This window comes from Scatophagus argus, chromosome 14 (genome assembly GCF_020382885.2).
Source record: "Scatophagus argus isolate fScaArg1 chromosome 14, fScaArg1.pri, whole genome shotgun sequence".
Lineage (NCBI taxonomy): Eukaryota > Metazoa > Chordata > Actinopteri > Scatophagidae > Scatophagus > Scatophagus argus.
This window is the reverse complement of record NC_058506.1, coordinates 10,190,510-10,205,501: the sequence shown is the minus strand read 5'-3', so window position 1 is coordinate 10,205,501 and position 14,992 is coordinate 10,190,510. Positions and strand designations below refer to the sequence as shown.

At 41.3% G+C, this 14,992-nt stretch overlaps 1 protein-coding gene across 4 annotated transcripts in view; it reads left to right on the top strand.

Annotated features, from left to right (window-relative positions):
- LOC124070958 (disks large homolog 4) overlaps positions 1-9,828 on the top strand; it is a 59,780-nt gene extending 49,952 nt beyond the window's left edge. For all 4 annotated transcript variants that reach the window (XM_046411333.1, XM_046411332.1, XM_046411331.1 and 1 more), the window contains 14 exons: positions 840-984; positions 1,455-1,590; positions 1,788-1,944; positions 2,060-2,162; positions 2,702-2,816; positions 5,357-5,533; positions 5,722-5,764; positions 5,851-5,881; positions 6,484-6,537; positions 6,639-6,740; positions 6,945-7,117; positions 7,273-7,385; positions 7,503-7,594; positions 8,465-9,828. In XM_046411333.1, coding sequence (XP_046267289.1) covers positions 840-984; positions 1,455-1,590; positions 1,788-1,944; positions 2,060-2,162; positions 2,702-2,816; positions 5,357-5,533; positions 5,722-5,764; positions 5,851-5,881; positions 6,484-6,537; positions 6,639-6,740; positions 6,945-7,117; positions 7,273-7,385; positions 7,503-7,594; positions 8,465-8,571 — 1,548 coding nt within the window. In that variant the 3' untranslated portion in view covers positions 8,572-9,828. The remainder of the gene's footprint in view (positions 1-839; positions 985-1,454; positions 1,591-1,787; positions 1,945-2,059; positions 2,163-2,701; positions 2,817-5,356; positions 5,534-5,721; positions 5,765-5,850; positions 5,882-6,483; positions 6,538-6,638; positions 6,741-6,944; positions 7,118-7,272; positions 7,386-7,502; positions 7,595-8,464) is intronic.
- Positions 9,829-14,992: the final 5,164 nt, after the last annotated feature.

The window sequence follows — 14,992 nt, the reverse complement described above, 5'->3', positions numbered from 1 at the left end:
GTAAAATTCGAGGCCTGAAATTACTTTCATTAATATGTTAATAGATATGTAGGATGGGATAAATACAGAACTGTGGTATTGTCACAGTGCAGCTCAAGCAGCATTACTGCCATCTGCTGGAGAACAGAGAGACTGGAAGACAGCAGCTGATGGCAAGCTCAACACCAGCAAACTCAAAATGGTGCTTGGTTTCTACTAAATGGTGTCTGAGCAAATTTAGTCGAAATGACATTGTGTGTCTTCTCATTATGAATCTGTTCAAAAGCACACTTATCATCAACGGCTGTATCAAGTCATAAACAATAATGATTTTTTTTTGGTAACCTTAACACAAAGTGCTTGTTATAGGAATTTGCATATTATTGTTAAGTGCTAATCAATTAATTGGTTAATCGGTTTGACCACTTAAACTATGCCCATAGGACATTTTACAGTCGATATCCGTGGAACTTGGTCCAATAGTGGCTGATGGTTGTGTAGCCTCCACTGGTAGTATAGGTTTCTATCTAATCAATGCTCAGCAATGTCTCCTATAATTTCTAGAGTAAAGACAGAATTTCTAGTACATTTAGCAGTTAATTTTACATTGTGTATGATTTCAGTTGAGCTCTTAGTTATAACAAATCAACTAAGAATCTGAGAAACGCAAAATTGATATTTTATCATTTGTTTTACCCTCAAAGTAATTATTTACAGACCAAATGAATTTCCTAAATGTTGAGCACCATTGCAGGTTGCTCCAGTGAAGATCAACTATCATACACCATACATGTAATACATGTGTCAGTGTAACAGTTGTTGAACCTGACTGTGTTTCCCTGTTGGTCATGAACAATCAGGTGAACAATGTGTGTCTGGAGGATGTGATGCATGAGGATGCGGTGGGGGCTCTGAAGAACACAGCCGAGGTGGTGTACCTCAGGGTGGCCAAGCCCAACAACCTGTTTCTGACCAACTCCTATAACCCACCAGACCTCACCAGCAGTAAGTCCCTCTCTGTGAGAAACACTGTGCTAAGCTTGGTTAACTAAAATCACAAGAGAAAACCAAATGTCCTTCTTTAAAGTAGATGTATTTCTAAGAATATCAGAGATTTTTTTCTTCATACTTGAGTTAAAATGGAGTAGACGGAATAGCTTTTCTTTCTAAATCATTAGAGATGAATGTGGGAGTTCAGGTCAGAGTTTTTCCTCACAAAATCATTGCCTGAATCCTTCTCCTGATGAAAGTCTGCCCTTGTAATAACAAATAGCTAAGCGTGGCAACATTCCTGTAGCAACATATTTTCATGAGATGATTGTAGAATAGTTTTCATACCAAATACATAGGAAGTATCAGATTCCACTAGTGCATTTAGCTGGAGGAAAAGCCTACTGCATTATGATTTCAATATCTGTGTACAATGTCTGCCTGGTATATTATAACTCTTTTGTTTGTTGGGTGTATTTTTCCAGCATATTCCCATATGGACACTGAACTCAGCCACCCCAACTATCTTGGATCAGATTACCCACAAGCTCTCACTCCCACCTCACCTAGTCGGTTTTCTCCTGTTCTGCACGGCATGATGGGTGATGATGACATTCCCCGGTGAGCAGTGGTCCTTCAGCTAACATGTCTCATCTATTCTGTACTGTTTTATTATGCATATTGGACTTAGCAGTAGTACGATTAGCCGTATTAGTGTTAGTATTTAGTTTTAATTTAGAGTTTGTGTTATGCATATTATCACAGATAACTTGATTAGTATGACTTCTATTCTCCTCTTTCCTCTGTCTGTTTTCCAGGGAGCCTCGCAGAGTTTTGATCCACCGAGGCTCCACAGGCCTGGGATTCAACATTGTTGGAGGAGAGGACGGAGAGGGAATATTTATCTCTTTCATTCTGGCAGGGGGGCCAGCTGACCTCAGCGGAGAGCTGCACAAGGGCGATCAGATCCTCAGCGTAAAGACACTTTTATCTTCACAAAGTTCTCACACGCACATTAATCAGTTTTGTGGCAGCACGAAGAGATTTTCCAGTTGCGGTTGTTAATGGTCACGCTGTGTGTGTGCGTCAGGTGAACGGCGTGGACCTGCGTATGGCCACACATGAACAGGCAGCTGCCGCACTGAAGAACGCTGGCCAGACGGTGACCATCATCGCTCAGTACAGACCTGATGGTAAAACCACATCTCATCTCTAATGTTATGAAAATTTTACTAGAAAAGTAATAAAAAAATCAAAGTACCTGCAAATGTGCTATTTGCAGTATTTTTTTTAACGAAACACCACCTGACAAGTGGTTTTACTTTGTTACTTTTACCTCTTACATGGAGAGTCCCATTTGTCTCTGTTATTCACTTGTTCAGTTGTCATTTTTCAAAAACAGATTTCAGTAAAATATGTTGAAAACTGGGCACAGAAAAATATGATTATTGAGTAATTTCTTAATTTCTATTGGAAACAAATTAAATTTTATCAATTACGTTCACTCATTGACTCAGCTGCAACCTCATATCAAATCATTCAACTTAGTACTGTACACTGAAGTCAACAGATTTCAAATCTGGGTAAAAGAGTGCACTAGTATTAGCTTAGCATTCAGAGATCAGGAATCTGTAATGGTCTTTGGGAGAGAAAAAAAGCTGCAATCACTGATACTCAAACATTTGTTGTTTCCAAGTGCAAGCCAAAAGATCTTTGTATGACTGTGTTTCAGAATACAGCCGCTTTGAGGCCAAGATCCATGACTTGAGGGAACAGCTGATGAACAGCAGCATGGGCTCTGGGACCACAACGCTAAGGAGCAACCCAAAGAGAGGCTTCTACATCAGGTCTCACACATAAAGTAGAAATAATTACCTGCATATAGCAAAGGGGGTCCACAGCTAATGGGCAATAGTGATTGTGATTACACTCTGCATAGTTTGGCTGTTTCAAAGACTGTAGAGACTTGGCTTGTTTGTAGGGAATCGGCTTGTTAGATAATATAAATAATCTTGTTGCAAACACTGTCAAATGCTATACTTTGTTAAATCTTACATTAGCTAACCAACAATTGAGACCAGGTGACTTTATATGTTACATTATTACTGGATTGTTCTGCACTCACATATCTGAATCCTTTGCAGCATCATCATCGTGTATTTATGTCACAATCTGAGCAAAGCCATCCATCAACTAAAGTACTGTTGTGGTGCCAACTGTCGTTTTTAATCTCATGAAGTTTATAGAGGTGAAGTGTTGATTTTTGAACGTGTGAATATGATTAATTGTCACCACAGGGAATCTGCTTATAAGAAAAAAAGGATGAACTGTACAAGTAGAATATTAGGTTCTTGCCAAAGCAATAGTAACGTCCTGTAGATGCTTTGTAACAAGCTGATTTTAACTTATCTATTGTTGATAACGAAAGTGTTTATCGCAGTACTGCATTGCAGACAATAATACGTTTTAACAGTCAAAGAGCCTGCAAAGTTGTGTTAGTGGAAGCCAGAACATAGAGACAGAATGACAATGCAAGGCACCGTGTAAGAACTCACAATGCACTAACCACAATATGAGACACGTGTATACAACTGGTAATACTGTCAGAGGCCAGATCCTTGTCTTAGCTTATACTCATGGCTCATAACTTTTCAGAAAAAGTAAAGAAAATGCAAAGAAATAAATCACTAAAGCTAAACTGCTTGCACATGCCAGCAAGACTTCATTTATACCATAAGCACATATAAGGCCAGAAGGCCAACTTGCTGTCTGGGACGATGCATCCCAAGTACTGTTTCAGCACCATGAGGTTCTGACCTCCACAAGAGAAAAAACACTAACCAACGAGCAACAGAATGACTGTAAAGTTTGCTGTGAAGAGATAACAGACAATATGTTGATAAACTCCTGCCACGACAATGGGCAAACATCCTATCAACGAACCAAATCACACAGGGACACAGATCTTACCGAGAGCAGAACTTCTCACTCGATTTACTGCAGGCTGGCTTGACCGCAGACTTGATTTCCTGTGACAACTGATAAGTAGTAGCGCCATCTCGGTCCAACAGTGACAGGACACACTCTGTTCTGGATCATGATATTCATTCTGGATGTATCAGGTCACATAATATAGATTTTAAAAATCCATTTGATCATTAGGTCCTATGAGTATGAGTCTATATTTTTCTCTGACAATACACTGGAGCAGGGACCACAGCAAGTACACTCACCCGGTGCAGAGCTACCAGCTGTGAGGCAGCGGTAAACTAATCCGACAGCAAACGGTGTGTAATGTGATCGACAATAAAACGACAAAAGGCAATGGTTTTGCCAGTTAATCCAATTGACAGAAGGCACATTAGGTCGACAGAAGAAGCAGAAGAAACAAAGCAACATGTCCACGGACATGGCAGAAGCTAAAGCCAATGGCAACGGGACAATTAACCAATAGAAGGATTGTAATAAAAGTGGGCAGGGGTTGCCTAAAGGTTAGTTAAACGAGGATTTCCCGGACCAGCGGGTTAAACCTAAGTGGGGAAAAGTGAATAAGCAGCGCTTGGATTGTTCTAAGTTACTGAGTGGGTTCCAGGTGTGAAAGTGTGTAACTGTTTAAATGTAGTCACATGCTGAGCTATCAGGAGGGACCATGAGGACCCTAGTTGCTGTCACTACAAGTCATGCTACTTGTCACGTTCCTGAATGGCAGAAGCACTCGAATTGCTTCTTAGAGGCAGGCTGGAAATAGAAACAACTAGAGGACAGAAGAACTTCTCACAGTCTGCCAGATGTTCAGTGACAGTGTGTGTATGTAACCAAACAAAGTCGAGATTTTTGCCAACTGAAGGAGGACGTGTACAAATCCAAGATGGTGCAGAATCTCTTTCTCGCGAAATGACTGGAGTCCTGCTCAGAAGGACTTTGCTCGGTACTGCCACCAGTGGTCAGAAAAATATTGCAGCGATACTAATGCCCCTCATAGGTTTTCTTAGCTTCTGTGTGCTGATATCCTTATGAAAAGCTTAAACATGTTCCTGAGGTTTCCTGGAAATGGTACATTCCTCTGTTGTCATTGCATCTTAATGATAGACAGAACATAGAAATATGGTTACATGTTGAATTTTCTAATCAGGTTAAAACTGTTAGTTGGATATCCATAATTTACCATTTGAGAAAGCTTTAACAAAATAGTATTTTGTATTTGAATATTTTTCTCTGTATAAATGATTAAGTAGCCACTACATGTGATGTTTTCAGACAGTGTTTAACATTTTAAAAATGATGAAGCCACTTAAGCAAAATGTAAGAAGACAGTTTATAATATTGGCTAAATAGAGTTTACAACAGTTTTTATTAAGTGACTGCTTTGAATTCTTTTATCTCTCAGGGCTCTTTTTGACTATGACAAGACTGCAGACTGTGGCTTCCTCAGTCAGGCACTGGGCTTCAAGTTTGGGGATGTGCTGCATGTGTTGGACTGTGGAGACGAGGAGTGGTGGCAGGCCCGCAAGGTCAGCCCCCAGAATGAGGCTGAGGAGGTCGGCTTCATCCCCAGCAAGCACAGGTCAGACATACTGTGTTTAACAGTCCCTAAACACCTTTAATAAATATTCTGATCTGTGTGTGACTAACGATACGCATACGGGAGTTATTAGACAACAAAGCTAAATATATTTTAGTAGCTTGTTAGCCATTTTAGCTTGATTGTTCTGTGTCAAAAATGTGACATTTTTTTGACGTTTGTCTTTACAGGGTGGAAAGAAAAGAGTGGTCTCGTGTGAACACCAAAGAGAGGGTGAGTTCATTCATCAGAGCTATCTGAATGAGGCAGGCTCTCTCAAACTGTTTCCCAGTGTGTAAATCTCTCGTTTCTTTTTGCAGGACCATGGTCGAGACACCTTGAGCACTCAAGGTAATTACATTGACACATAAATGTCCTATTGACACTGCAAGCAGCCATTCACAAGTTACCGACTTTAGCTGATTAACGTTAAGACTGCAGTAATGAGTAGGAGACGGCAGCGCGGGAACATGATTTGCTGAGACGTCCATAAACAATATTTTAATGTTTCATTTGCTTCACCTAATGTTTATGTATGTAAATGGTAACCACACAGACACTAACCAGCTCAATTGAAGGCACATGAAGGGTCCTCCAAATGTGCTGACTGGAGCCACATGATAGTCCTTTTGATAGTCCCTGACTGTTTGGCATTGCTGTCATCTCCAAATACCTCAGTGCCAATTTGTGGACATCACAGACTGCCTAATATGAACACAAGCAGTTATTCACACTTTGGTCCAGACTGTAGTCTAAAACACACCTCACCTCCAACAGAGTCACGTGTTTACAGTTCTTGTCAATAATGAAAATTCAAATATTAGCTATGGCATTTGAAAATAAATCATATTCAGTACATACAAGTACAGGCACACACACCCACACAGAAACACAAACCTAAATGTCATTTGTACAAAGGAATTTGGCTGAATGCTTCTATGTTCTGCCACCAGGGAGAGATAGAGATAAAACCTCACACAGCTATGAGACAGTCACCCAAGTGGAAGGTAAGATCGTAAAGGGAGCGGATCATTTAAGAGTGTATCAAGTTTCATTTTTGTTTTTATCTCTCTTGTCTTAATGTCCTCTTTCTTCTCTCTTTCTCAAGTTCATTATGCAAGGCCCATCATCATTCTGGGCCCTGTGAAAGACAGGATAAATGATGACTTGTTGTCTGAGTTCCCTGATAAGTTTGGATCTTGTGTCCCACGTAAGTAATTATTCTGCCAGTCACACAGACCGATCCTTTCTGCGGTTTTTATTTGATGTCACTGCTGCCACCTGCAGCCATTTGAGTGATGTTTGCATAATACTTCCTCCTAGAGAAGTCACTGATTAAAACGAAGGAGATTAAAAAGATTCAAAGTGGCGTGAGTGAATGTGTTGCTTTTATTGTTCTGTTGGATTCTGACAGACACCACGCGGCCCAAGAGGGAGTATGAGGTGGATGGGCGGGACTATCATTTCGTGTCGTCACGGGAACAGATGGAAAAGGACATCCAGAGCCATCGGTTCATTGAGGCAGGCCAGTACAACAGTCATCTGTATGGCACCAGTGTCCAGAGTGTTCGCGAGGTGGCTGAGCAGGTGCGCAACGACATGTTGGACCAGGGAATAAGAACTAATAGCAATAACAAAAGTTTTTAAAAGGTGTTTTTGCAAATCTGCGATTTCATTACTAAAATAACAGGTTGTGTTTATTAATCCTCATCCATTCTTTTGCTGCATGTGGGCACAAGCAGCAGGGGAAACACTGCATCCTGGATGTATCTGCCAATGCTGTGCGCAGACTACAAGCAGCTCAGCTTCATCCCATTGCCATCTTTGTACGGCCCAAGTCACTGGAGAATGTCCTGTATGTACTGCCAAAGTTCTTAAAACATTTTTAAATGTTTGTTGAATAGACCGTGAATATGGTGCACATTGTGAAAAACGTCTTTTAAAATGAAAGTTTTATGCATGATGTTAACAGAGAGATCAACACTCGCCTGACAGAGGAGCAGGCCAGGAAAGGAATGGACCGAGCCCTCAAGCTAGAACAAGACTTCCTAGAGTGTTTCTCAGGTGAGAGCAAAGACTTTGTGCACACTGGGGCACACACAGAGAGTGGGATTTTAAGCAGCAAACTGCAACTGTGCACTGTCTACACACCACACATATGTACTTGTAGATTTGAGTTTGGAGCATTGCAGCACCAGATGGTAAATGCGAGTGTGCTTGCACTCAGTTGTATGCTTACTCATTATCCATCTGATGTAGAGTGGTGATCATAAACGTAATCCATTTTATGATTACAATGATTTCAGAACCAACACATTGCCCATATTTTTGGTTCATTACTGATGTTCGTGTGCACACTTCAGATTGACAAGACGTGCTTAACCACTTTTTTTCCCCTCCTTCTTTTATTACTTAATGCCAACAAATGCTCATGACAAAACAGGCCTCCCCCACAAAGACGAGCTTCACTTCTCTGCATTCCTGAGAGAGCTGAATATGTTAGATTAAAAAATGAACGCCTTCTGGGAGGACTTGGGGCATTTTAACATTTAAGAGACGTATTTGGGCCAAATCACAGCAGTCGATAGAATATGAATGTTAGGCTTCTTCACAAAGTCAGCCCTGTCCACAATTTTGAACAAATCAGGAACAGCTGTTGTATGTGACATTTTATCGGAAGGATAAGTGTGAGAATGAATAAGTACGTGGGAGATTTTGTAGAAACACATACATAGTGGAAATTAACAATTTGTGTGCACACAATATTGACAGTGCATGAAGATCATAAAATTGTATGCATAATTAATTATTCCTCAAGGTGATAAACATCCTCCTGTCCATCTGTGATTCCATGTTTTCTGATTTTCTTTTCTTTGTGCCATTTTTGTTCCTCCATTTCTCGTTGTCTCCCGCACATCCCGCGTCCTGCTGCAGCTGTCGTGGAAGGGGACAGCTTTGAAGAGGTCTATCACAAAGTAAAGACAGTGATCGAGGAGCAATCAAGGCCTTACATCTGGATCCCCACTCGGGAGAGGCTGTGATGCTGCACCCGCCCCGCCACCCCTTCCTCACAACCACCATCCAACACCACCCTTCACCCTCACAGCCAAGCCAGCCTCGCCTGCCTGTCTGTCCTCCAGCAAAGTCAGTGCTTAGGCAATCACTGAGAATGACACAGAGAGACAAGTGCATACTAAGACAAACACAGAGACAAACACAGGAAGTGACACAGCCAGGCAAAGAACGATACCAAAAAAGAGACTCTGAGACAGATGTGAACACAGTGATGTGTAATTAGACTGAAAGAGACTGGGAGAAAAGACTTAATCAGTATTCCACTTTAATGAGGCAGAGTATTGAGACCCTGTTCACACTTAGCATTAAAATGCATCTTGGCCAAGTGGACAGCTCTAAATACAGCTGTGACTGCACCCGAGAGAGGCGACACAGATGTCCTGAACGCAAGCTGATTTAGGGCTGCCAAACAACTTCGGGTGTGATGGGTGTTTCTTCCGTGGAGATGCAGTTGCAGCTTCTCGACCAATAAGAGTAAGTAAGTCCAATCACAAGCGATTACTTGAGAAATTTCTGTCACATTCTGGTGCCAGGTGTGAACTTCAGTCTGTGTCGTCTGGATCTCAGCACAGTCTGGATATATCTGGACATTAGGTTCGAACAGGGCTTGAAAGCAAGAAGAGGGTGAGCCAGCAGGGATGGACCCCGATGTAGTATTAAGACCACCCACCCTCCCCACCTCCCCTCAAGTCTCAGTCTCCTATTGAACACCTCCACGCGCCTATGTCTGAGACGGAGGTGCCCAAAAAGACAATTGCCCCTCTTTTTATATCACCTCCTCCTCCTCCTCCTCCTCTCTGTCAGCTGTGTCTCGTTTCGGGACAGGAAGGGGGGGCGACTGAGAACGGGGCACCCACATCCTGCTGAGTCCCTCTTGATGAGGAGTCTTTTCTCAGCAAAGAGTCCTTTTTCTTGTTGATCTCCTCTTGGTTCTGAGAGTGAACTCAGAATAACACCTCAGTGACCAAGACTGACACTTGCCCAATAATCCTATGTTGAATATTGAAAGGCATTATTTAAAAGCAGTTTGAATAATTATAATGATAAAAACTCATATGCTGAATTTGTGCATGCATCCTCAGAGACTATGGAGACAAAAACAATGGAAAAATCCCACTTAAAAAAGAAAGGCGTAGAAGTAGGGTGTGTTCTCCTTCTCCGCCTCCTTATCGTGAAGGAGTTTTTTAGCATGTCTCACAAAGGAAGAAGCGAAGGTGAGAGACACGGTCATGAGATATGGTCTTATGGAGAGGCCGGTCCTGAGCGCAGTAGATGCTCTGACATACAGTTTAGCCTCTGCTCTCTTACGCAGACACATTCGTGCACACACACACGCACACACACACACACACACACACACACACACACACACACACACACACACACATCCACACACTCTTACACTCATCGACTGGCCGTCTCGCACACACACACACACACACACATGCACTCACACACACGTAGAGTTGTATCCTCAGCTGTAACCTAGCACACTCCTCTGGGGGGGGGGGCGACTGGCTGTTCTGACCTGCTAGTCAGAATCCAGGATGAATGTTATCTCTCTAGGCACAAACAGCAGAGCTGTTAGTTTCATCGCACCACAGCCAACTCACCGATCACTCTTCCAAAAGATTCCCTCAGCCGCAGACGTACACACTGTTTCCAGTGGCCGCAGTAAAAGCCATGGCGTGTGTGTGTGTGTGTGTGTGTGTATGTATGTGTGTGTGTGTGTGTATGTGCGTGTGGGTCTCCATGTGTGCGCATATGTGCACATTCATGTGTGGAAACTCCTCTGTGTGGGAGGACTTCTTTTATCCTCTCTCTCTCTTCCACTTTTTCTCTGCTTCTTTCTCCCTCCTGTGTCCACACAAATTAAAGTCATGTTTAACAAATAAATGGCCTATATATATAAATAAATATAAATATGAATATAAATATATATATATATATATCTTTTTTATGACAATTTCTAAGGGACTAAGTCTGTAAAAATCAACATTTCCAAACAATATTCCATTGGTTTCTTTGGGTAATATTGCAGTTTGGTTGTTGAATTTACTCACACTCCCATTTTATTGTTGTAAAACGCAGCAAAAAGCTACACAGAACCGTTCAAGTCGATGTAAAGCAGACCTCACACTAGAGCTTTGAACTGACATATTTGACATGTTCTTGTGTATGTTGAAAATGAACTGAAACGTGTACAATGCAGCCGTGTGTGTCCGTGTGACTGTGCGCGCGCATCCGTGTGTTTGCTGCTTGTGTGTGTGTGTGTGTGTGTGTGTGTGTGTGTGTGTGTGCGGGTGACAAGAAAGTGTGTGTTATGAAATATAAATGATACTATAAGAGAATATCTATCCTTTATAACATCCACTGGTGGTTATAATGTAATACATAAATGTGTGGTGTGTGTGTGTGTGTGTGCCAGAGCGAAAGAGTGAGACACACACATGAAGACGTAGTGCAATACTGCTATGATGTTATGCAATGAAGATGGTTGTACATGTGTCTAAGTTTAAAACAGTATTTCTAAAGTTTGCACTGATGGCATTATATGCTCCAGGTATCAGCAGGAAAAGGACGATGAGGAAAAGGAAAAGAAATCACAAGGTTTTATGAGCATGTGTTTGTATTTACTTATAATTTGTTCTGAATTATAAGAGTGAAGGTGGAATTTATTGATAGAAGTGACCATTCATATTTATTGTTTATTTTTTCACATCTCTCGGCTCTTGGTGGAACAGCTGAAGCTTGTAAGTGACAAGTATCAATTTTTATTTAGGATTTATTATTTATTTATTTAGAACTGTCTCTGGTTCCATCTCAAGTCTGTATGTTTTTGTATTTTTGTATTTTTTTTTTTCCATATTGAGAGAGCTTTTGGGTGACGGCCAGAAATGCTGTAAATATAATAGGGATGTTGGAGTGCTGTATGGCTTTAGGTTTAGCCATGCACACTGCTGAATTGATGCAAGTACAGAATCCATCGGAGGCACAGCCCAAGTTAAACTGCTCAAACACTGAAACGACACGTGCACACTCTGGGTGGGCAACACACACACACACACACACACACACACACATACACACACACAAAGAGATCAGCACATCCACACATCCATTTACATTTACACATTGAGAGAATCACAGAAACAGCAACACACAACACATCCATGAATGGAATAATATGTTTTCAATTTCTTTATTTGAGGGTTCAATGTATTTCTTAATATCTCTCTCAGCCATCCGTATCATAGTGTGATATTCCTTATGAAATATATGAATTTTTACAGAAAAGACTGATTACAACGTTACAACAAAGTCAACTGATGCAGAAAAATATATTTAACAATGACAATATCAAGCAAAATAAAATGTTCCAGTTCAGTGAAGCGCTTGTTGTAAATTAGCTATAAAATAATAAAATGAATTTAAAAATGCTTTCTGAACATTGAGTCAACAGTCTGGTTTTTTGTTCGTCTGTGTTGATGTCTCGATGCCTCCCAGCCAACATAGGTGACGGCTGCAGCAAAACACCAGTATGGCCATGGGGGGGCGCTCCTTCTCCATTTTCAGCTGCTTACACAAGCTCATCCGAGCTGCATTTGCACATACTTGTCGTGGCTCTTACTCACCAGTCGCTCCCCGCCTCCGCCTCTCTCATCAGGGGAACCATTTTCTCTTTAGAAAAGCACACAGTGAGAACACTTTGATTTGATTGCATGTGATGCTACAGTGTGTGAACACACAGACATCCACGCTGTGTATGTGGCTGCCATGAGCCTATATCCCCATGGTAGCTTCTGGCTTGTAGCATATCTGTCCATTTTTTAAAAGACACAATCTGCGACTCAAAGACAAAGAAACTTAAACAAATTAATCCAACAACTCAAACATGACCTGTTGTTTAACGCCCCCACGCTTAAGTCTAATTTGATCATGTTTTCCGATGCTTTATGGTTATGTTTTTCTCACATCAGTACAAAACAGACATAAAGTATGAAGTGTGGTCGGTTAAGAATCACACAAATGTCAGATTTGATTTGTAACCCAACATCTTTCTGTTTCTCACTTCAAATTTATAGTCATACGATTACATGCTGCTCCTTTACCCCAGAGAGGTCACTGAGAAAAATCCAACAAGCTGTTAAACCTCTTTGACCTGCCAGTGGGTCAACAATCTCATGCTTTGCATCCAGAAAAAAATATTTTAAATGCTTGTTTAAATTCCAAATGTTCCTGAGGTGCCAAACATGTTGAGGAATATGTCCGAAAATGAAGCAGACATAAGGAACATGGAGCCTTGGGTTTGAATAGCTTTTTCTGTGTACACATCATATGGCTTCAATGAAGAGACAGAACAAGCTTAGACAGTGTGGGATAAGATTATTTTCCCACCCTTGAACCAGCTTACTGGGAAATGTGTATGTTAAGTTGTCCATTTCTCAACCACACGCTCAAGGTTGAGGTAGGCTGAGGTATGTCACTCCTGAAACATCAGTCACCTGGTTGACCATAGCCTGGTCTCTGCTGTATTACATCAAATGAAAGTGATAGAAAGGATTTGACAGAGGGAAAAGGGAACATCCATCAAAGGTCATAAACAGGATTTAAACCTGAAACTTCGCCTGTACCTAATGCCTGACAGCCATCAGGTTTCCCCCATCCACGTGTCTTTTATCCTCCTATCAGCCATTAACAGATGTCTACTCTACACAGGGCATGTAATGCATCTACAAGCTGGTGGAAGAATGCACAGTTGGATCCTACAGCAAGACAGATGCCTGACTGATGAATTATTGAGAAATTTGCCAAGGTAATGTGTTTACTACAAAATTAGACCTTAAAATTTCCTCAAATTAAATAACTGACTCACTAGATACTAAACTCTCCCTTTAATCATTACAGTGATTCATGTTTTGAAAATCTTAAAATGAATGTCACAGATGCACCCGCAATCCGTCTGAAGCATCCTGTTTTACTGTCAGGGCGGACAGTCATTTGAAACTAAGGAGGAATGAGAAATGAATGCTTCCAAATGGAATAATTAAATCAAGTGATTAGAATCAAATTTCACTCCAAACATGATGAAACGAGGAAGCTGGCAGAGTGAAATCAGCAGGATGATTGTCAAACTATTCCATCGCACAACTCTTAGTGGGATCGAGGTGATAGTCATTAAGCTTTCCAAGTCGGTCCTATTACCGTATCACCAGCAATTATTTGCAGTCTGTTACACAATAGGCCGATAAAGGAGTAATACCTCTTTATGCCTGCTGCTGTAGTCCAGAGCTGCAGTGACAGGATTTGGATGAAAGAGCAGCTGACACGTGTGTCTTGCGAGGGCTAGAAAGAAGACTCAACTGAGAATTATTTCAAAGCAGCCTCACAAAGCTTTTGTACCTCTGCACGGGAAACCGGTATTTCAGGACAACGCAAAGCTTTCACACAGCTGAAAGAGAATATTATCAGTGGACCTGAAGGCACGCCAGCTGAAGTGTTTCAAGCATCAGTCATCCCAGAACCTTCCCTTTTGGCTCTGACTTGCTGAGGAAAATAAGGACATGAGTTGTGGTCCACATCAAAGTTTTCAGTAAATAGGTCTACATGCTTTTGAATCCATTTCATTTACAAAATGTCTCTGTACCTTTCCATCGCGTGAGATATCAGATGGGCGTGTCTGTATTCTTCTGCACAGACTCAATTCTTTGGTCAAGGTAATCCTCCCAGATCCTGGGATGATTATGCAGGAGACATGTTTCTATTCAGTTCAGTCATTTACTTCACCACAACATCAGTCTACCAAACACTTTGGCTACACACAGAAGGTTGTCAGCATCATTTGTTACCTTTATTACAACATGGCAGTTACAGCCTGGAGCAGAGAATCAAACACAGATGATTTCCATGTTCGTGTTCTATTATTCATTTTGGCCTGCTGCGTCTTCTACACACTTAGTCCTCATCCACTCATTTTGCTCCTCCATTCATGAAATCCCAGCTGACATACCATCAAATTGTTTGTGCACTACAACTCTTTTGTTTGTGTCTACTGCTGCCTTAGGAAAGCCGGATGATGTCAGCTTTTTATGTGCTTGACTGCTCTTTATCCATGTATCAGACTGAAAGATCAAATGATTCATTCTCAGATTGGTGTGCAGCAGGGTGTGGCGCATTAAGACGCTCTTTGTAAAGAGATGACTTCTTTGAGCTTATAGACCAAGTTAATACAGATTCCCATGATTTTGTGCCAGGGCTCTCGAACTGATATTGGATTAAACCCAATGCTGATCTCTACCTTTTTCTGCCACACATGGCTTATTATTATTCAGTAGCAAAAACCACCACACTGGAGCCAAACCTGCCTTAGAACTAAAATTATGCGAG